Source organism: Schistocerca serialis, chromosome 8, assembly GCF_023864345.2.
Source record: "Schistocerca serialis cubense isolate TAMUIC-IGC-003099 chromosome 8, iqSchSeri2.2, whole genome shotgun sequence".
Taxonomy (NCBI): Eukaryota; Metazoa; Arthropoda; class Insecta; order Orthoptera; family Acrididae; genus Schistocerca; species Schistocerca serialis.
The window spans coordinates 337,447,713-337,471,468 of record NC_064645.1 but is presented as its reverse complement, the minus strand read 5'-3'; the positions used below and the strand labels follow the sequence as shown (position 1 = coordinate 337,471,468).

General features: G+C 43.8%; 1 protein-coding gene across 1 annotated transcript in view; it reads right to left on the bottom strand.

Annotated features, from left to right (window-relative positions):
• LOC126417005 (kinesin-like protein KIF26A) overlaps nt 1-23,756 on the bottom strand; it is a 247,829-nt gene that overhangs the window by 151,709 nt on the left and 72,364 nt on the right. Inside the window, exon 2 of the mRNA XM_050084892.1 lies at nt 17,751-18,006. Coding sequence (XP_049940849.1) covers nt 17,751-18,006 — 256 coding nt within the window. The remainder of the gene's footprint in view (nt 1-17,750; nt 18,007-23,756) is intronic.

The following is a 23,756-nucleotide window of genomic DNA, read 5'->3' as shown; positions in this document are numbered from 1 at the left end:
CCTTCTGGGAATACAAATATCCCTAACCAAGCACTTGACCCTACCTGTTTATTACCGATAGAACCCGAAGTATGAGTACCGCAAAATCCCGTTTCTTATGCTCTGCATTTTGGCACATATCAGGTACACATGCTGTTGCACGTGTACTGATGGGAACTTTTCGTTTAGTTTTGATCTATGTTACCTCCTGTAAGAATACGTGTTTTTCCTAAAAAAAAAAAGATCCTGTTCATTGAGTAATTAAAAAATTAGTTGGTAAGAGCATTTCCCGCGAACTGCGAGGCACAGGATTCGAGTCCCAGTACGGCATACAGTTTAAATTTACCAGGATATTACAAAATAGCGCACACATTGTTGCAGAGTGAAATATTCACCTTTGAATCACATTTCCTTGGGATTCTCGCGATGTATTTTAATCTGTCATCTGGTTTTCCTACAGTTAGCTACACATATTCGGCTCACTTTAGGTCGCGCCGGACAGTGGATGAGAGTAGGTCACCTCCATCCCATAAAGTGGCCTATGGGATATCAATGCTGGTACACAAGGAGAGATAAGCTTTACCATAGTCTGGAGAGCAGCACTTCTACACAGTCTTGATTAGAAGTCGAAAATATTTGAGTTTATTTTTCTGGTGAACAAATTTCGATCATTGTCGGCTGCGCTGAAGAAATGGCAAGGCAGTGGGGATGGCGAATCGTTCCTTCCCTTTCCCTGTGACAGACTGCGCTCCGCTGAGACACTCCCAACTTTTTAAGTGCTCCTCTTCGAGACGGAGCCGAGAGCTTTTGTCTCGCTGCTTGTGCATTCTCCAAGCGTCGACTCCCAAACAGCTCCAGTTTTCTTGAGACAAACAAGTTTTCGATTTTTCCCTCACAGTTAAATGTGAACTTCCTTCCCACACTTCTTTTCGGTAGACGTTCCGCTCCGCATAGAAAACAACCATGTTTAGATACAAAAAAGAAAAGAAACAAACATCTCCGTTAAGTAAATGGAATGGCAATAGGGAAAGATTCCAGTTCTCGTCACTTTACACAGGAGCATTTCTATCCAAGCTTTGTTTCCCGGAAATGTGGCCACTACTTTGATCAGATCTGTGAGAAATACACTGACGGAAAAAAATTCCAGAACCAAGAAATAATTAATGTAATGCAATGAAATTTCTTGAATACATTTGTCTAGGTAACATATTTAAGTGATTAACATTGCAAATTCACAAGTTAATGTAAGCACGAGATAAGCCACTGCAAATGTGAGATGCTGGTACGCAAATAACCGGTGTAAACGCCAGAATGTTGAATGCAAGCATGTGTTATGTCGTACAGGTTCTGGATGTCTGTTTGTGAAGAAGGCCCACGCCTGTTGCACTGGGTTAGTCAATACTGCTAATGCTGTTTGTGGGTGACACTGTAGGCTCTGAGCACTATGGGATTTAACTTCTAAGGTCATCAGTCCCCTAGAACTTAGAACTAATTAAACCTAACTAACCTAAGGACATCACACACATCCATGTCCGAGGCAGGATTCGAACCTGCGACCGTAGCGGTCGCGCGGTTCCAGACTGTAGCGCCTAGAACCACTCGGGCACCCCGACCGGCCGTGACACTGGGGTTATCGTCCGGTGATGTCCTATATGTGCTCGATTGGAGACAGATCTGACGATCTAGTAGGCCAAGGCAACACGTCGACATTCTGTAGCGCACGTTGGATTACAACAGCAGTATGTGGGCGAGCGTTATCCTGTTGGTAAACACCCACTGGAGTCGTGTTAATGAATGGCAGCACAACAGGTCAAATCACCAGACTGACGTGCAAATTTGCAGTCAGGGTGCATGGGATATCCACGAGAGTGTTCCTGCTGTCATAACTCCAGATGTAGGTCCAGTGTGTTTAGTACGCATATGGGATGGTTTCAGGCGCTCACCTGGGCTCGCTCTGAGTAACATGCGGCCGTCACTGGCACTGAGGTAGAATCAGCTTTCATCAGAAAACACAACTGACCTTGCGCTCTAATGAGCTCTTGTCTGACACCACTGAAGTCGCTAACGGCAGTGGTCTGGGGTGAGAGGAATGTACGCTACAGGCGTGTAACTCGGAGCTTGTAACACCCGTATAAAAAAAATAAAAATGTTCAAATATGTGCGAAATCTGATGAGACTTAACTGCTAAGGTCGTCAGTCCCTAAGCTTACACACTACTTAACCTAAATTATCCTAAGGACAAACACACACACCCATGCCCCAGGGAGGACTCGAACCTCCGCCAGGACCAGCCGCACAGTCCTTGACTGCAGCGCCCCTCACCGCTCGGTTAATCCCGCGCAGCACACCGGTATTGATTAGAAGTAGGTTTATACTATGTTCCTGTGTATCTGTTTGTTCTTTGTTACTTAATGTCATTTATTTGTGACAGGAAATTTAAAGTTTGTAATGTATGTACGGAAAAAAGCTAAATAATGTTTAAAATAATTAAATGTAATAATATATGTATGTTTTTTTTTAAAAAAAACAATGTATATTGGAGCTGGTTCATGCTTAGGACATTTGTATTGTATAACGTAAAAGATGTAGGGACGTCCCTCCGCAACGGAAGTGGCTTGGAGCGATTTAAAAGGTGGTTTTAGCGGTCGAACTGGGCGGCTTCTTGGTGGGAACGGTACGCAGTCAACGGCTAGCCATTGCACGGTATACATTGACGGTGCCAAGGGAGGCATTTTGAAGACGTTTTGCAAATAATTTTGCCTCGGATGTGAGTTTGGCTGTTGCATGGTACTTTGGGCAATAAGGAAATAAGGAATGGCTCTAACACGTTAAAAATCAGTCGCCAAGAAGAAATTGTAAAGAGCATTCAAACATCTAGAGCCGCGAGAACAGTTAGCCGCCACGTCGCTTGCCACCACTACGTCGCCACTGCTCCATTAACTTCATGCTTACAGATACGTATCACAGCATGGGCCAGTTAATTTGTGTGAGTGATTTAATAATAATCCAAGTGTTATAAACCTGTGTTTAGAACCGTATCTTCATCCTAATCATGACCCTATGCAGGATCCCCTACTAAGTGTTCAGAAAACCGAGTATCCTGTTTCAAACAAACTATTAATTTATTTCTGTGTATTAAATGTGCAAAAATTCAGTGCCAGACTGTGTAAATGTTGCAGTCTGAAATACCTGCTTCACAGGTGATGAAAAAGGCACGTAAGCTAAACTTACTTGGCTTGGTTCAAATGTGTCTGAGCACTATGGGACTTAACATCTGAGGTCATCAGTCCCCTAGAACTTAGAACTACGTAAACGTAACTAACCTAAGGACATCACAAACATCAATGCCCGATGCAGGATGCAGGATTCGAACCTGCGACCGTAGCGGTCGCGCGGTTCCAGACTGTAGCGCCTAGAACCGCTCGGCCAATCCGGCCGGCTAAACTTACTTGTAACATAATTTAGCCTCGATTGCTATCATGCACGATTTTTTGAGTTCAATCGAGCTCAGTGTTGGCTAATTTGCTTTGGAGGATGGAAACAAACTATTCCAAGTGAGGCTAAGTATTAAATTTAGTTGAATTGAATATCAATACTGAAATAATCATAGAGATTGACTAATGATACAGTATTAGTTTGTGGATCCCCACCATATTCTTCTCATATTAGAAAGATAACTGGGATATTATTGCTACTAAAGAAATCTGATACATTTCTATAAATGGGAGTGTAAACAGTGTAATTGTGAGTATTATTTACTTTTATTTGTGGTATTTATATGTCAGTTAAGTCAGAAGCCCCTCCGCGTCCAACTTTAGTTCGGTATTTCCTGAAGTAACATCTCAATACTGAGTCACGTAATGATAGTGACTGTAACTTATTATTATGAGTTGGGTTCAGTTTGCTTGCTATGATTACTAGTTTGTACATTAATGGTAACTACTGCCACCCACAATTTAGGTTGTCCTGTATTTGTGTGTATCCAGTGTGCTATTCAAAGGGAGTCTTAATGAAAGCCACTACAACAATTAATGTTCAATTTTATTGAACATAATATTTCAAATTAAAGTGCCTAATTGGCCTGGCGACTATTCGATTTTTCATTCTTATATGAACTTGACTACTTTCATTATCCCCAAAGCACAAGCCTGTTTAGTTATTCTATTAATTAAAATATATTCAAAATTACTGTTCGATACCTTCATCCATTAGACACACGCACGGTCAAAATTAAAAATCCTCGCAGCGGGAAACATTGGTTTGTGTCACAGCAAGCGAGTGTTATAAGCTGTCCTTGAAGTAACCGATTTGTAACAGTTCGTTGTGTCACTGTGGTGCCAACCGCTGCTCGAAATGCTGCTGCGGACGCAGTATGGTGCAGCACAGCCATACGCCGAACACGGTAGTGTCACCTGGCTGCCCGCAGTCCGGTCTTCCCGCGACCGTACTTTCCATGACCATCACTTCCGGGAATCATGTACAATGATCACATTCCTGACAAGTCATTCTGCATTATTGTGGAAGGAACATTCAGCTTCTCGTAGCCGTATCACACGACCTCATTCAGCGAGTTGTTGTTAATGGGGTCTTCATCGTTTCACAGGTATTCTTGAGTCAATTCATTACGTCCAATGCAAAGGTAACTAACGCTGACGATAGATACAGCGCGTATTTAAGGCAAACTTGATTTGCATCCTGATATGGCGCTACTAGAACCACTCTTACTCGACTGATGTGAACTCTGAATAGACATCATCTTCCAGATGTAGAAACACGCACACTAATTTTAGTTTATCTCGCACAACCCCTTCTTGGTGTTGGGATCCTTTTTTCCGTCAGTGTATTCCGTAATGGACATTACTTACGTTAGTAACTGGGGGTGACTTTTCATGACCGAATAGCAGGCTAAGCTACTGGAGTGTAAATCGTTCTTTCCGTTTCACTGCCAGAGCTTCCGTGGTATTGCGTCAAGTTCCACAAGCGGCCGTGGCAGGAGCCCACAGCTCTTATTAGCGTTGTGAGGCGCGCGAGCCAAACACATTACTACTGCTCCACAGATTCACTCAGAAACGTTTATTGGCGGACGCGGATTATTCCTCTGCACTGCTACACTATCGAACCCGACTAAAATAGGACAGCAAGCGTCGCTTTCATCCGTGGTAGAGGTTTTGGATTATCACTACCCCTACACCAGTAATAAAAATGCCCTGCAGCAATGCAGCTATTTTCAAAAGATTCAGATACGCCACTAGACTGGAAAATGAGGATTACAGACAGTTACTACACCACCGCCAGTCGGTATCTAGCACCGCCCGCTGGTAATCTCCTACATAAACAAAAATAAAACAAAAAAATATGCACTCTAAAACACCACACTTCAAGTTTCCACGGAAGCAGAACGAATTTATTGCTTATTAGCCTATGTCCGCCAAGTTTTTTAAATTCCACTTCCAGCTATCTATTGGGTCAATGTTCTGCTACGCAGTCTCTTCCAGCCAAGCACTTGCACGTTAACTAAATTGCCGTACCTGGCAACTTAAACACAACTGAATTCTATCAAAGCTCTCTGCACAGACAGATCAACATCATTAATCACTAAAATCGCTCAACCATGACTTAAGACAGGCGATACTTAAAATACCACCTCGTCCAAAATGCACCCACAGCTGTCTTCCTACACTTTCGTGGGTCTCTCATCGACTCCTGATCTCACGATCTCCAAACTTTCTCCACGATATTGTTTTAGCATTTATGCCTTTTGGCCAGGCAGCCTCAGGGACAGATGCAGGACGCGCTATCACGACCATTCCCTATTCACACTAAAAACCCTCCTCTTCGAATTACTTGCGTCCCATCAGCGATTTCCAAAGATTAATTCCGAGAGCAGCTGGAAACACTTACCACCATGGGAAAATCACTCATCCTTAAGCCAACATCGTAGACACCGACCGTAACCCATTTAGAATAGTTACAGAAAGACCAGCTCACCATTTCTAACAACAAAACCCCTTTTTCTGGCTACCGGAAAACAGCTCTGGTGTATACAAAAGTCCAAGGGTTAGTTCAACGACGCAGCTAGGAAATGATGTGCTACAAGTGAAATGTAGCTATAAATTCATCATCGACGAGGAGGTATGAAAGGGCCGGCTGTGAAGGTTTAGGCCTGTACGCAAGACAGATGAATACAGGATCTGCCATAAGTTACGCAGGGTTCCTCATTCTAAGAAATGGGAGGATGATGGGACAGCAGAAAACAAAAATTGGATGAAACAAATTGCAGAAGTTCTAAAATTTAATGGCTAACTATTGAGAAAACGATATAACCGCCCCGGAAAAAAGGAAGGCTATACCATGATATCGCGTCATTACGGAGTAGATGCTCAACTGGAGAAAGACGGTGAAGGATTTCAGATGAGGAGTCATTCAAGGAGCAGTCTGAACAGTCCTACGAATTTATTTGGTGGATTTTATTATTATTCTTATTCTTCTTCTTCTTCTTCTTCTTCTTCTTATTATTATTATTATTATTATTATTATTATTACTGTTATTTCACAGTTACCCTTTTTACGTAGCACATTGGTAATGCAGCGTAGCTGTGAATAGTCTGCACCCATGAAATTTTTAGACCGTAAATTTAAAAGTGTACAATTAAATTTTAACAATAAGAGACCTTTCTATGATTTCTTAATGTTTTATGTTCGCCGCCAACATTTTATCTATTGTCCTTGGGAAGAATCGTCCAGAGTCCAGAGACTTTTGATGAGGCTTGAACTCAAAGTGACAAGTACATTCGCATGCAACACTTAGGGACGAAAGTAGCTATCGCATTGTCACTGCCACGAAACTTGAACCACACACAGAAAGAATTTCTACAATATAGTACAGAAGGTAAGTGACAAAAATACTCAATGAGACGAATAAAACTGACACTTTTATTCAAAGAAAACAATTACACCGAAGTCGCCACGATTCATAATTGGTCTCCTAGACATTACAAACGGCGGGAGAAGGTTATTAATAGTCTGTGTGATGACCACGGATGCAAAGCATGTTCTGCAACGTGCGGTCATGCTGGTTGCCAGTTTGGTAAGGAGCTCTTGTGGTAGAGCGCTCCAGTCTTCGACCAGTGCGGTTGACAACCGCTGGATGGTTGTTGGCCCATGTAGACATACTGCAATACGTCTCCCCAACGCATTCCACACATGATCAATGGAATTTAAGTCGGGGGACAGGTAGGCCAGCCCAGTCCCTGAATATCCTCTCGTTCCAACAGCTCCTTCACCTACGTTCTTCGATGCGGTCGCGCTCTGTCATCCATAAAACTGAAGTCATATTTTAAGGTACTCTTAACAAGACGCACATGAGGAAGGAGTAAACAGAACTTGCACAATGCAATTTCCATCTTTTGGGAAAGATGATAGACTATCTCGGGTGAAGGATATTTTCCAAAGATGGGAATATTCGCACGACTGTTCTCGAATGGGCCTGTGATCTAGGAGCGGATTTCCGTCGTCGAGGAACTGAACGACTGGTTGGACGTGCTGTCCATTGTTTACAGAGAGTTGGTAACTATGTTGGAAAATAGTACCATTTATCTGTGTCATTCTGAAGTTTAGTGCTGTATTCAATAAAAGTTACTTGGCCTGATCAATAATATGTAAGTCCCCTTACAAAAATACTAAAATATATTGGACTAACACTCGCTCAAAACCGTGTGTGGAACCCTCACCTAACGTGGAACTATACAAGATAAAACCCATAAAGCACTGAAACTACTGATGATGGTTTGTGGGGCGCTCAACGACACGGTCATCAGCGTCCATGTAAGTTACCAAACTTTTCACAGTCCAGTCTCACATTCTCCTGAATGATGATGAAATGATGAGGACAACACAAACTTACAGTCCCTGGGAGGAGAAAATCCCCGACCCGGCTGGGAATCGAACCCAGAACCCCGTGATCCAGAGGCAGGAACGCTAGCCAGTAGACCACGAGCTGCGGACTCTAAAGCTACTAACCGACCCAACATTGGGATTAAATCTCATGATCATCATCGATACATAAAACCTTCATCTGCCCCAGCGTCGCCTATGCCAGTGTACCCTGGACTTCCACTCTTAAATTTTTTCACACACTCCAAATCTTGAAATGACATGCATTTTTCCTCACTTTACATATCCGACTATCACCTAACAGCTCATTAGGTCTCACACCTTCCCTGATGCCTAGAACAACTCTGCCTCTCATACCTGCACTGGACTGCTGCCACATCTCTGTCAACACGTCTCACCTTGAGTTCGTCTCCAAAACTTTCCATGTCGGTTCCCAACGTAACTTCAGTCACTTTCTCCTATCAGGTCATAAGCCTATTACTTTCTTACAATCACAACCAACTCTATAGTTCCCTCCCCATACAACTTCAAATGAATGCTCGAAACCCCTATATCTTTACCCAGCAGCAGGCATCTCACTTGTCTCCAACACGCCACGCCACCTATCAGCTAGACCCTTCTTCCCAGTGCACACTGCCTGACAAAAAAAACGTGAGGAACACAAAAGGAGAGGAGGAAACGAAATGAAACTAAATGGGTAAAGAGAGCATGTGATTTTATTTCGGTGATTATAATATCGAGTCAAATTTACAATGAGCTGGCAGCATGAGCCACTTACCAGTTTGGAGTAGCACCCTTCTGGCTTGGATGCATTCGCTGATTCGTTGAGAATGGTGTCATAAAGCCATTGTATCCTCTCCCAAGGCAAGCTGGTCCTCAGTTGTCGTAATTTTCCTTTGATATACTGGATAATAGCAGTGAGATGGAGTTGCTGTCTGTGCTAGTCCAACACGTCATATCGAGGACAGACCTGAGTGCCTTGCCGTCCACTGGAGTACCTCAACATCACGCAGACAGTTCATATAGACACGTGTCATGTGTGGACGAGCATTCGCGAAGGAATCTGTGAAATGCAGTGTCTATTCTTGAGTAATGAATCCATAGTTTTTGATCTGTCTTCTGTATTTGAAGTGATGCTTTTCAGAGGCCGCCAGTAATGTGCTCTGTTTTACCTGCAACCTGGCGGCGAACCCTGGTTGAATGTGTCGCTCATGTCATGGTGACCTCACTACAAATTTTCGTGCTCTGGGTTTTGTGTGAAGAAGATTAAATTAAAGAAGAAACTCAAAACTTGATTTGTCCCTTACTTTGGTTATATCACAAGAAACCTTCACCAGGTATACCGTTAAACAGTTTTATTTCAAACACAAGAAATAGCTTCACATGTCTGGCATTAACACAGTAACTAACTTCTGAAGGAAAAGGAAAGACAAAGAAACATTCTTCACTGAGTGAAAGCTCAAACAAACTGAGTTCCAGAAATACCAGTCACAGGATGAATCCTGTAGTCTGTATGAATGAAGTTTGTTATAATGTCACTAACTCCGTCATTTTCAAAAGGTGTAGCAACAACAGAATATCAAGTCCTCTCCCCTCGGAAGCGTCCCATTGGTTAATTCCCACTTCATGGTGACGGCGGAGAGTAGAAAAGCTGAGCGTGGTAGCGCGTCGTCTAGGCAAGGTGTTCCTGATTCGGCTGGCTGCGCTGGAAGTGCTGGCGCGGTCCTAAATAGTCGGCTTGGGGAATGACACTTCCGTTTCATTGGCTCAAACGTACTTTTGCCGGAGACAGGAAATAGTTCGGCCTGCGCGCGCTGTTCGAGTCCGCGAGCGCACCTTGGAGCTGCTGCTGTCCCGACCACAGGTGTCGCCTTGTGTTGAGGTGCTGGCAAGCTGCTTGGATTGAATATCCACCTCGCGCGAACTTCGATTACTGCCGCCTTGATGTATGTTGTATGGTTCTCTATTGGTAAATTATTGTTGTCCACTTTGCTTATCAGCATCAACTGTCATGTACAGAACTAGTGCCGATTGCAATTCTTTGATCAATCATGTCAGAGGCTTCTTCGAACACTCAAATAACGTCTGTATCTTTCTCATTACTCTATTTTTAACATTCGTGTCATTCTTGTACCCTCCACATTCTCGCGCAAATGCTAAATTTATTAATTCTCTGCTTGCACTCCCGCAACATCCATAACCAACTCTGTCCTCTAACTGCTGCTGTTCGACTCACACTGAAGTGGCATCCCTTCAAATGGTTTCCTCTGCCTGCGTTCCACGCTGTGCTCACGTGACCAGCATGCAATAAAGCATGTGCATTTCTGGTGATCGTCACACTATCGTAATATTCATCTGAACAATTCCTTCCCTTAATTGTACTTTTATAAACAGCTACATCAATGTGGCACTGCGGCCAGTGATATATTAAGATATTCGTTTACATGTAAAGAATCTGAATCATTCATGCATTAATAAAAATATACGGCGACGTCTGAGGTGTCTGAGGATATGATAAGCTTACAGTTTTGCAAAGAATACCCTCCGCAGTACTTCCCACATCTCAGTAACTACAAAAAGCCCACATCATATCATGCTCATAACAAAGAGAATTTTCTTTCAATCAACATCATCCTGTAAAAAAATATTTAAGTTGTTAAATTGTAAATATTTTAACGCAGTGGCTGAAGAGTGGCAATTTCATATCTGCCAGTCCAAAGCCACGGGGGCTGTAAATGGAGTTAAAGAAAAACAAAAAATATTAAAAACTGTACTCATTCAATCGTCTCGCTCCGAGGATAGCCATAAGATAGGCTACATGCCATAAATCTAAAGGATTATTCCTTACACCAGGTGAGCTGAAAATGAACGACATAATACTAGGAGAGAATGTCTAATTCTGTTGATATTTGCCGGCCGCGGTGGTCTACATCTACATCTACATCTACATTGATACTCCGCAAGCCACCCAACGGTGTGTGGCGGAGGGCACTTTACGTGCCACTGTCATTACCTCCCTTTCCTGTTCCAGTCGCGTATGGTTCGCGGGAAGAACGACTGTCTGAAAGCCTCCGTGCGCGCTCTAATCTCTCTAATTTTACATTCGTGATCTCCTCGGGAGGTATAAGTAGGGGGAAGCAATATATTCGATACCTCATCCAGAAACGCACCCTCTCGAAACCTGGTGAGCAAGCTACACCGCGATGCAGAGCGCCTCTCTTGCAGAGTCTGCCACTTGAGTTTATTAAACATCTCCGTAACGCTATCACGGTTACCAAATAACCCTGTGACGAAACGCGCCGCTCTTCTTTGGATCTTCTCTATCTCCTCCGTCAACCCGATCTGGTACGGATCCCACACTGATGAGCAATACTCAAGTATAGGTCGAACGAGTGTTTTGTAAGCCACCTCCTTTGTTGATGGACTACATTTTATAAGCACTCTCCCAATGAATCTCAACCTGGTACCCGCCTTACCAACAATTAATTTTATATGATCATTCCACTTCAAATCGTTCCGCACGCATACTCCCAGATATTTTACAGAAGTAACTGCTACCAGTGTTTGTTCCGCTATCATATAATCATACAATAAAGGATCCTTCTTTCTATGTATTCGCAATACATTACATTTGTCTATGTTAAGGGTCAGTTGCCACTCCCTGCACCAAGTGCCTATCCGCTGCAAATCTTCCTGCATTTCGCTACAATTTTCTAATGCTGCAACTTCTCTGTATACTACAGCATCATCCGCGAAAAGCCGCATGGAACTTCCGACACTATCTACTAAGTCATTTATATATATTGTGAAAAGCAATGGTCCCATAACACTCCCCTGTGGCACGCCAGAGGTTACTTTAACGTCTGTAGACGTCTCTCCATTGATAACAACATGCTGTGTTCTGTTTGCTAAAAACTCTTCAATCCAGCCACACAGCTGGTCTGATATTCCGTAGGCTCTTACTTTGTTTATCAGGCGACAGTGCGGAACTGTATCGAACGCCTTCCGGAAGTCAAGAAATATAGCATCTACCTGGGAGCCTGTATCTAATATTTTCTGGGTCTCATGAACAAATAAGGCGAGTTGGGTCTCACACGATCGCTGTTTCCGGAATCCATGTTGATTCCTACATAGTAGATTCTGGGTTTCCAGAAATGACATGATACGCGAGCAAAAAACATGTTCTAAAATTCTACAAGAGATCGACGTAAGAGATATAGGTCTATAGTTTTGCGCATCTGCTCGACGACCCTTCTTGAAGACTGGGACTACCTGTGCTCTTTTCCAATCATTTGGAACCCTCCGTTCCTCTAGAGACTTGCGGTACACGGCTGTTAGAAGGGGGGCAAGTTCTTTCGCGTACTCTGTGTAGAATCGAATTGGTATCCCGTCAGGTTCAGTGGACTTTCCTCTATTGAGTGATTCCAGTTGCTTTTCTATTCCTTGGACACTTATTTCGATGTCAGCCATTTTTTCGTTTGTGCGAGGATTTAGAGAAGGAAGTGCAGTGCGGTCTTCCTCTGTGAAACAGCTTTGGAAAAAGGTGTTTAGTATTTCAGCTTTACGCGTGTCATCCTCTCTTTCAATGCCATCATCATCCCGTAGTGTCTGGATATGCTGTTTCGAGCTACTTACTGATTTAACGTAAGACCAGAACTTCCTAGGATTTTCTGTCAAGTCGGTACATAGAATTTTACTTTCGAATTCAATGAACGCTTCACGCATAGCCCTCCTTACGCTAACTTTGACATCGTTTAGCTTCTGTTTGTCTGAGAGGTTTTGGCTGCGTTTAAACTTGGAGTGGAGCTCTCTTTGCTTTCGCAGTAGTTTCCTAACTTTGTTGTTGTACCATGGTGGGTTTTTCCCGTCCCTCACAGTTTTACTCGGCACGTACCTGTCTAAAACGCATTTTACGATTGCCTTGAACTTTTTCCATAAACACTCAACATTGTCAGTGTCGGAACAGAAATTTTAGTTTTGATCTGTTAGGTAGTCTGAAATCTGCCTTCTATTACTCTTGCTAAACAGATAAACCTTCCTCCCTTTTTTTATATTCCTATTAACTTCCATATTCAGGGATGCTGCAACGGCCTTATGATCACTGATTCCCTGTTCTGTACATACAGAGACGAAAAGATCGGGTCTGTTTGTTATCAGTAGATCCAAGATGTTATCTCCAGGAGTCGGTTCTCTGTTTAATTGCTCGAGGTAATTTTCGGATAGTGCACTCAGTATAATGTCACTCGATGCTCTGTCCCTACCACCCGTCCTAAACATCTGAGTGTCCCAGTCTATATCTGGTAAATTGAAATCTCCACCTAAGACTATAACATGCTGAGAAAATTTATGTGAAATGTATTCCAAACTTTCTCTCAGTTGTTCTGCCACTAATGCTGCTGAGTCGGGAGGTCGGTAAAAGGAGCCAATTATTAACCTAGTTCGGTTGTTTAGTGTAACCTCCACCCATAATAATTCACAGGAACTATCCACTTCTACTTCACTACAGGATAAACTACTACTAACAGCGACGAACACTCCACCACCGGTTGCATGCGATCTATCCTTTCTAAACACCGTCTGTACCTTTGTAAAAATTTCGGCAGAATTTATCTCTGGTTTAAGCCAGCTTTCTGTACCTATAACGATTTCAGCTTCGGTGCTTTCTATCAGCGCTTGAAGTTCCGGTACTTTACCAACGCAGCTTCGACAGTTGACAATTACAATACCGATTGCTGCTTGGTCCCCGCATGTCCTGACTTTGCCCAGCACCCGTTGAGGCTGTTGCCCTTTCTGTACTTGCCCAAGGCCATCTAACCCAATAAACCGCCCAGCCCACGCCACACAACCCCTGCTACCCGTGTAGCCGCTTGTTGCGTGTAGTGGACTCCTGACCTATCCAGCGGAACCCGAAACCCCACCACCCTATGGCGCAAGTCGAGGAATCTGCAGCCCACACGGTCGCAGAACCGTCTCAGCCTCTGATTCAGACCCTCCGCTCGGCTCTGTACCAAAGGTCCGCAGTCAGTCCTGTCGACGATGCTGCAGATGGTGAGCTCTGCTTTCATCCCGCTAGCGAGACTGGCAGTCTTCACCAAATCAGATAGCCGCCGGAAGCCAGAGAGGATTTCCTCCGATCCATAGCGACACACATCATTGGTGCCGACATGAGCGACCACCTGCAGATGGGTGCACCCTGTACCCTTCATGGCATCCGGAAGGACCCTTTCCACATCTGGAATGACTCCCCCCGGTATGCACACGGAGTGCACATTGGTTTTCTTCCCCTCTCTTGCTGCCATTTCCCTAAGGGGCCCCATTACGCGCCTGACGTTAGAGCTCCCAACTACCAGTAAGCCCACCCTCTGCAACTGCCCGGATCTTGCAGACTGAGGGGCAACCTCTGGAACAGGACAAGCAGCCATGTCAGGCCGAAGATCAGTATCAGCCTGAGACAGAGCCTGAAACCGGTTCGTCAGACAAACTGAAGAGGCTTTCCGTTCTGCCCTCCGGAATGTCTTTCGCCCCCTGCCACACCTTGAAACGACCTCCCACTCTACCACAGGTGAGGGATCAGCCTCAATGCGGGCAGTATCCCGGGCAACCACAGTCGTAGTCCGATCAGGGGATGCGTGGGACGAGCTGGCCGTCCCCGACAAACCCCCATCCGGACCCCCACAGTGATGCCCATTGGCAACAGCCTCAAGCTGTGTGACCGAAGCCAACACTGCCTGAAGCTGGGAGCGAAGGGATGCCAACTCAGCCTGCATCCGAACACAGCAGTTGCAGTCCCTATCCATGCTAAAAACTGTTATGCAAAAAACGTCTGAACTAATCTACAGAGAGCGCAAACAAATCGACAAAATTTAAACGGTTATTAAAATACAAGACTGCCTAGTAAATGCAGTAATGCTGCTACTTGCGCACTGCTGACACTGCTCGGCGGCGGAAGGAGACTAAGCGAAATTACACTATTCAGGTATTAAAACGCGATGCTACACTCTCAAATACTATAAAACGCCCGAAATTTATGAATTAAACAATGCAGGTACCAAAAACACGCAAAGAAATTAAGAATTAAACTATGTAACAAATGAGTGAGCTAGGAGTATACGACTTGCTGCTCAGCTGCTTATCCAACGGCGGCAGGGAGCACACTCTAGCGGTTCTAGGCGCTCAGTCCGGAACCGCGCGACTGCTACGGCCGCAGGTTCGAATCCTGCCTCGGGCATGGATGTGTGTGATGTCCTTAGGTTAGTTAGGTTTACGTAGTTCTAAGTTCTAGGGGACTGATGGCCACAGATGTTACGTCCCATAGTGCTCAGAGCCATTTTTTTGTTGATATTGGTTGATGTACACCACGAGACGCTTTTATTCCCAGCAGCTCCAGGAGTTGGACAAAAATATGTAACACCGAGAGGATGTTTCCTTGATTATAAACGCAATTGCCAGCCAAGACTGCAGGTTGCGCTGTTGTAATTGACCACAGACTACATGTCAGCTACTACCTGCCTTTCGCATGGAACACACCTATCTCACCACTGACTACTAGTGATACACACATACGGTTGCTGTCAACAAGTATAGGCCTGAAGATGATGATGTAAAAACATCGAAACTAGTTGCCAATAAAACCAACACCTTATCACAGATGGAGCAATTTCGCCATTTTTAACATATATTTTACTAGCTGACGTCCCAAGTTGTCCGTTTCAATTATGGACATACGAAGACAGACCATACCTGTGCAACGTCTTCAACACATTGCAAGTGTCAGTCGTTGTCAGAACAGTGTCTTTGTAGTTCTGAGTCCATTAATGTCGCAGATCAGTGAATTCTACCTTTATTAAATTGTTGAAGCCCGTATGATGTGTGCTAACCTAACCAGGATAGTCGAAGTGTTTGATGTTTCAAGAGGTACCTTACCGCAGAATTATGCCGCACACAGGGAAAGCGGGAAAATATCATCCGCTAAATCAAAACCCGAAAAAAGTGTATGTTGAATGATCGCGACGGACCGTCACTGAAAAGGATTCTGACGAAAAGTAAGAGGACGACAGCTGCGAAAGTGATCTCAGACCTGAATGTTGCACTTGCGAACCCTATCAACACCAAGGGAGCTCCACAAGCAGAGAACTGCAGGGTGAGCTGGAATTCCAAAACCACTATTGAGTTATGCAAGCCTTCGTAATAGGAAAGCGTGCTGCCAGAGCCATAAAACCTGGACTATGAAACAATGGTAATGTCTTTTATAACACTGTATCCAGCTTCTGGCCGAGTTTACTTCTCAAGAGTGGAGAACGGCGGGCATTTGGTGGCGACTTGGGTAGTCATAAGGGGGTATAGCATGGATCCCATGGTTATTTTGTAGGGTCGCATTATTGTCAAGGATTATGTGAGCGTTTTGTCTTTCAGGGTCCATCCAAGTGTACTATTTTTGTTCCCCTATGGTGATGCTGTGTTCCAAGACGACAGGGGCCTCTGTTCACACAGCTTGCATCGCCCTGGTCTGGTTTTGTGAGTTCAAGGATGAATTATCTCCTCTCCTCTGGTCACCAGGTGTCAATATTATTGAGCCTTCTACATGATTACTCTGCAATTCACATTTAAGTGCTTGGCAGAGGGTTCATCGAAATACAATCATACTATCTGTCTACCATTCCACTCCCGAACAGCGCGCGGGAAAAACGAACACCTAAACCTTTCTGCTCGAGCTCTGATTTCTCTTATTTTATTTTGATGATCATTCCTACCTATGTAGGTTGGGCACAACAAGATATTTTCGCATTCGGAAGAGAAAGTTGGTGACTGAAATTTCGTAAATAGATCTCGCCGCGACGAAAAACGTCTTTGCTTTAATGACTTCCATCCCAACTCGCGTATCATATCTGCCACACTCTCTCCCCTATTACGTGATAATACAAAACGAGCTGCCCTTTTTTGCACCCTTTCGATGTCCTCCGTCAATCCCACCTGGTAAGGATCCCACACCGCGCAGCAATATTCTAACAGAGGACGAACGAGTGTAGTGTAAGCCGTCTCTTTAGTGGACTTGTTGCATCTTCTAAGTGTCCTGCCAATGAAACGCAACCTTTTGCTCGTCTTCCCCACAATATTATCTATGTGGTCTTTCCAACTGAAGTTGTTCGTAATTTTGACACCCAGGTACTTAGTTGAATTGACAGCCTTGAGAATTGTACTATTTATCGAGTAATCGAATTCCAACGGATTTCTTTTGGAACTCATGTGGAACACCTCACACTTCTCGTTATTTAGCGTCAACTGCCACCTGCCACACCATACAACAATCTTTTCTAAATCGCTTTGCAACTGATCGGATGACCTTACTAGACGGTAAATTACAGCATCATCTGCGAACAACCTAAGAGAACTGCTCAGATTGTCACCCAGGTCATTTATATAGATCAGGAACAGCAGAGGTCCCAGGACGCTTCCCTGGGGAACACCTGATATCACTTCAGTTTTACTCGATGATTTGCCGTCTATTACTACGAACTGCGACATTCCTGACAGGAAATCACGAATCCAGTCGCACAACTGAGACGATATCCCATAGGTCCGCAGCTTGATTAGAAGTCGCTTGTGATGAACGGTGTCAAAAGCTTTCCGGAAATCTATGGTCTACTTTGGGGAGAAGGGTGCGTTATCGCTAATTTCCACATTTTTCAGGAAGAATGGTATGATATTACCTTGAAAACCATACAGAACTTGTATTTATCGATCCCGAGACTAATGGAAGCTGTTTCGAATGACAATGGCTTCCCTACACCGTCTTAGGTATAGTAATGAATTTGGTGTGTCCATATTTTTGCCCATCCCATGCAAGTGCCTTTTGTGTCAACAGGCTATACCGTGCTTACCTTCCCGACAGCTGGGGCCTCTTTGGCCCCGAGCCTGCGCAGTAGCGCGGCTGGAAGTGGTGGTGGGGACCGTCGGAGCGCCTCGTAGAAGCTGGTGGCCGCCGTCTGCTGCTGTTGCTGTTGTTGTTGTTGCTGCTGCTGCTGCAGCTGCTGCTGATGGAACTGCTGTAGCTGCTGCTGCAGCTGGTGCTGCTGTTGCTGGTGGTGGTGGCCGTGGTGGTGCGAGTAGCGCGAATGTGACAGCCGCTGCGCCGCCCTGCAAGCAAACGTGTACATTGGCTGACGGTCATAAAGGCTTGTTCTCCTGCAAATACCTATATTCACTATAAACGCGGCGGACAAAATAATTAGTCACCCCGCAGCAGACATTGCAATACTATCTCCATCCTTGATAATGGCCTCAATTTGGCGAGAATCAGAGGCCACAAATTTCCTGAAAGAGGAAAAATGCTACTATCAGAGTACAAAAAAGGTTAGTATACTCCTGTTTAAAAGATTCTGACTGAAAAGTTGGGTACCAGCTGTCTCATCCTACCTTCCTCATCACCTTTACAATTTTTCCCAAATATTTTGGCATGTAAAACTCATTTGCGCTCTTTTTGACATGCAACTTATCTCTCACTCCTACAAGTTCCACTAACTGTAATCCGCTCATATTAATACACACCCAATTGGTCATTCTCACTCACTGATTCAGCCCAATTCATTACCATTATCTCTCTGTGTCTCTCTGTGACTGTAGCCTGTCTCACAGCCACTGACTCCTTCGTTCTGTCCTTCTACTTCTGTCTCCTACCTCATTATCTCCCTCTTGCTCTCTCTTACTGTTACTATCTCATTCATTCCATCCCACTGCTGCAGTCTCTCAGTGTCACTATCTCTCTCTTCTTCACTGTCACTGTCATACACTCTGTCTCTCATTATCACTGGTTGTCAGAAGTTTCCACTTTCTCCTTCTCTTTATTCCTCTCGCAGTGATACTGCCTCCTTCACTGTTTTCCAAGCACTGTTCAGTCACTGTGAACTACGTTCCACTGGGTCTCTGTTGCTTTCTTTCTCTTACACTGCCACTGTCCCCTCCACTCTTTCTATACTGCAACCACAACGACAGTCTGCTGTCTTCTAGTATTTATTACTTCTCAGTCTCTTTCACACTGACTCTACCACCTTCCCTGTCAGCATATAAAAGCGCGAACATGTACACATGCCAAAATTCGTTGGAAAATTTGTAAAGGCGCTCAGGGCGGTGGAACTAGGCAGTTAGTACCTCACTTTTCAGTCAGAGTCCTTTTAACAGGGGCATATTCATCTTTTTTGTGCTCCGATAAGTGTATTTTTCGCTGATTCCCTTACAGCAGGGCATGTCACTCATCTGAAAAGCGCTTTATGGGCCAGTCAAATTCTGATAATTTAGTTATGGGAACTGAAATAACGCAAAACTAATTTTACATCTCTGAGCGGATTTTAGGTGCACAAAAATTGTACGTGTGGTTCTGTGCTACAACATGGGGTTCCCAGAAGCCTTCTGACGATAACGGAGACACTTTACAGCATTTTTCTCCGTGATAAGTCACTTTATAAACTATGTTTACTCCTCACATAGGATTTTACGTGCGTATTTTACGTGTGCAAGTAGAGCAAGTTTGAAATTGTGTATCTCGGACACGGATAAAGATGTCAAGAAAATTTTCAAGATTGTCTGAGATTGAGTTCTTAGGAATATATCGTAAAAATTACAGCTATTAGCAGTGCATAGCGGGTTTGGAATCCACAGCGTCTGGCCTCGGCAGCCAGAGACTGTGATCACGCGTATGTGAGTAGCGTTTGCGTGAGTGTGTGTATGTATGTTGTCTAATTCGGATGAAGGCCTTTTTTCCTGAAAGCTTTCTTGTTTGACAGTCTTTTTGTTGTGCCTATCTGTGACTCAACATATCCGCTACATGGTAAGTATCACTCTATCCTTTTCATAACATTGTATTTCTTCCTCAACATAGTCACCCTGGAAACGAACACGTTTCTCCCAACGAGAGACCAGCTTGTTGACTCAGTCACAGTAGATGTTTGGCTTTGTTGATGTAACCACAACCTCACCACTGCTTCCATCGCTTCATCACTATCAAAGTAAAGTCCTCGAAGATGCTCTTTAAATTTTTGAAACAGCTCAAAATCGGATGGAGCCAAATCTGCACTGTATGGTGGATGATTGATGTCGCGGTGCTCATGTGTGGTCTGGAATTTTCTTACTGAAGTTGAGGGTGCCCCATGTGCGGACGAACTCTTCGAATTCGTGATTTGAGAATTCTGAGCTGTTTCTCACGAACCGACATACTCGTAGTTACGTCACACACCGCCATATTACAGGTTATAATTCGGAGGCCCCTGGCGGCCCCTGCACCTTGCGTCAACAAAGCGGGAAAGGTGACCGAATAATATGCATGACATGTAATACATCAGACGATATTAAGAAAAAGCATAAAAATTTCATAGGCATTACTTTCCAGCACGTCCTCGTATCTTGCTATAATTCATGTAGTAAGAGAGACTCCAATCTGGAATTGCAGCATACCTTCCTCTTTTCTGCAGTGGTTAGTACGTTTTGCCTTAGGTGGTAGACGGCAAACCGCACATATGATGGCATAAAAATAAATAAATAAATTTAAGCGTCATTCGCGACCTTGCCAACTCCGACCATTGTTGAACGTTGTGTTAACTGTCGAGGCTGATTTTTCTAGAGGTGACCGTAATATTTCTTACTTAAAAAAAAGGAGAATAAAGAGGCAAAGAGAGAACTTAATGCAACAATCAAAGGACATCGCCATTCGCGTTCCGCTGACACGAAATAGGTGGGAGTCAAGCTTGATCGAACCCTTGTCTGTAAGGAACACGGAGTGAGTGGCAAAAGGAATAACGCGCCAGAAAAAAGGCTACATTTCAAGGCTGCCTTTAGACGGAACAACATAATACGAAAGTTGATAAACAGGAAATTGAGAGCACAACACACAGTCCTTCGTACGTCTGCTCTAACTTCGCGTTTTTTCGCCACATAAAATGCGGCCGTAGTCTGGAGAAAAACTAGTCATGCAAAACAAGTGGATGTTGCCTTGAACGAGACAGGGCGTATCATTACAGAATGTCTTAGCTCTACCCCTGTAAATCAAGTCTATCAGCTTACGGGCATAACTCTCCCAGTAGTACGGAAAGGACGCCTGTGGAGGTTGAAAAACAAATGCAAGAGACAGAACCCAGACACGCTACGTTCGTGCATATTCCTCTGCCGCTAAGACACAAAGAGACAAGGAAGACTACTTTACAATCAGCCAAAGCGACTTCATTAACATCTAATAAAATCCGAGTAGAAAGGTGGCGGAACTCATACCCAGTAGGCATGTGGAACAATGCGAAGCAGGAGTTTTCTGGGAATTTCGAACTCCCTTAAACTACCTGGATAGTGCTGACTCACCTAATGAAGGACGTAACCCGCAGTAAAGAAGAGTCGTAGAAAATGGGCCACATTAATACTGCTGAACGCCGTAATTGTCGAAACTACAAGTTCCACCCCAGTTGCTAATCTGTGGAAAGCTGGATGAACTATGCAGCTTGGTCGACTTGATTACAGCAGATGACGAGGCTATTCAGGTTGCTATTTTCTGGACTTATTTTCGAATTTGAACGCCCGAAGACCTTGGTGAACACCACTGTCATTACCACCTGATGTGTCATAGTGTTATTTAATATGTGTGAAAGTAGACTCTCCCAGAGTGTGCTACTGACCAAAAGCCCGAGTTTTCAGCTGGGTGGCGGTGTTCAAATACCACGACGTTCCGTAAGCTGTCACATACTTATAATCTTCTGGCGAAGTGTCGAGATACTGCGGAAGCCGTAGAGGAGAGTTGCCTGTATTGCGTGGCCTACTAATTTGTACCACAGCTATAAAATTCCTACCTTTTGTACTGTCCGACGTTTAATTACGTCAGCGTGAACTACGTGCTTCTTGGAACCATATTATCAGCTGTGAGCTTTGTGTCTTGAGGATCAGATCCTCTGAAGACAGCATTGATTTTATTGTAGTTTCTATCTAACTTCTTGTGCACATGGCGAAGAGAATTGCTATTTGAGGTAAGTGGCAACGTAATGTTTTATTTATGGATGAATACGCATGGAATAACTTTAGTTTTCAGAGAGACGTGAGTCTGTATTCGTTGTAGTTCGTTTGTAGGAAACTAACAAAGAGAAAATGACGACGTTGACTAAAATGTATCGCTCTAAGTTTCCGATATTGTACCGTTACAAATTAAGAAACTTGCTTGTGTCATGAGCTTTAAAAATTATTTTAACACTGTCAGTACAACGTAATGTTTATAACAGTGTGCTGTATTTTCTAATACGTTCTTTCTGCAAAGTGATTAATTAAATAATTATTTTTTACTACACCATGGCAACAGAAGGTGTTACAGAGAGTGTACGACAGATGAAAAGCATTCAACTGTAACAGCATCTCTAAATGGGAATCATGGATTAACTGAATGTGCAAAGATACAAAATGTGACTAAGGCAACGACTGAGAGGCATTCTGAAAATAGACACAAAAGTGCAAAAAGGGATTTAAAAAATTTCGGCCACAGTATAGTGTTTTCTAACGAAGCTGAAAACGATTTGGAAGAACATGTTCTTATATCTTAAGAGATGATGTTCGGTTTAATCATATCAGGCCTAAGAAAACTCATGTTCGAAACTACAGAACGAAACGGATTGCCCTCTAATATCAATGCAGAAGAACAAGTGGGAGACAAAAAGTAGGCTAAAGTTGTCCATCCAAGAAATATCACCGAATCCGAGGGAAATGATGGAAGCTTCAAGCAAAAATTCAAGGCACAACCAAACCGTCTGTGAACTGACGAGTAGCCGGCGCAAAAAAATAGAAGTCAAGCGAATCAAAGGAGAAGAAATCTAGAACTACAGTTTCACCTGTGAAAAGGAAGTGGTTTTGAGACTGCGGGTAAGTAACCTCAGAAACTCGTTCGTAAAAAGGAGGATTGGATTTAAAAGTTCTGCTAGAAAGATCGCATAGAGAAAAAGGAAAAGAAAATTGTGCATTAAATGGAAAGTGTGCAGGAGTAGGGAAAGGAGCGAAAAAGCTATAATTTATTTCTTGTCTCTGGGATGCAGAACTAAAATGTGGAACATTCCCTTAAACTTAAGCTAGTACATATCTTGAAGCTAAGGGACATACTTTATAAGGGTGGTACCATTAACGCACCTACTGGTACAAGTTAGGAAATCAGATTCCTAGTTTGTACCACTTTCAGATGTTTAGAGAATTAAGTGTAGTGTCTATTTTTCTCGGGATTTTCTTTAAATCAGACAAGCACAACATGCTTCAGTTAAGGATGGTATTGTTTACATAATTCTGTAACATACTTTATACGTTATAATAAATAAAATCCGAAAGTGGTACAATTTAGGCAACTGTTCCCTAATGTTTATACTAACACTGTGCCTCCCTCCACCTGGCTACAGGTTGCTGGGCTCTCTCTGGCCGGCGATCGGGGAGAGGGTGAGGGTGAGGTTACAGTGGTGGGGGTAGTCGACGCGCCGTTCGCATCTCTGCTAGGGCATTCCGGATGCGCCATCTGCATCTCTGGATCAGGGCATTCCGGGTGCGTCTTGCGTGCTGGATTGCGCAGGGTGCGTATTGCTGCTAACGCGGGATGACATGACGTACTCAGTTGGTACCCTTCGCCACTATTAACGAGATTCCCGTGAATCCTTATTTCAGTAGATTCCTTTATAGTGCTGTCTCAATGGTCAGTTTTGCTCGGCATAGCACCTTAGTGTTCTCAGTCAAAGGTATGGTCTTCCTTGATGCTATAATCCGCTATTGCTGATTTCTCTTTGTGTCCCAGTGATACATGACTGAAGTGTTCCTCACGCCGTATAGAAATATAACGCTGTGTTTGCCCAGTGTATTGGTGACCACATTCGCAGGTGTTGGTGTATATCCCACGT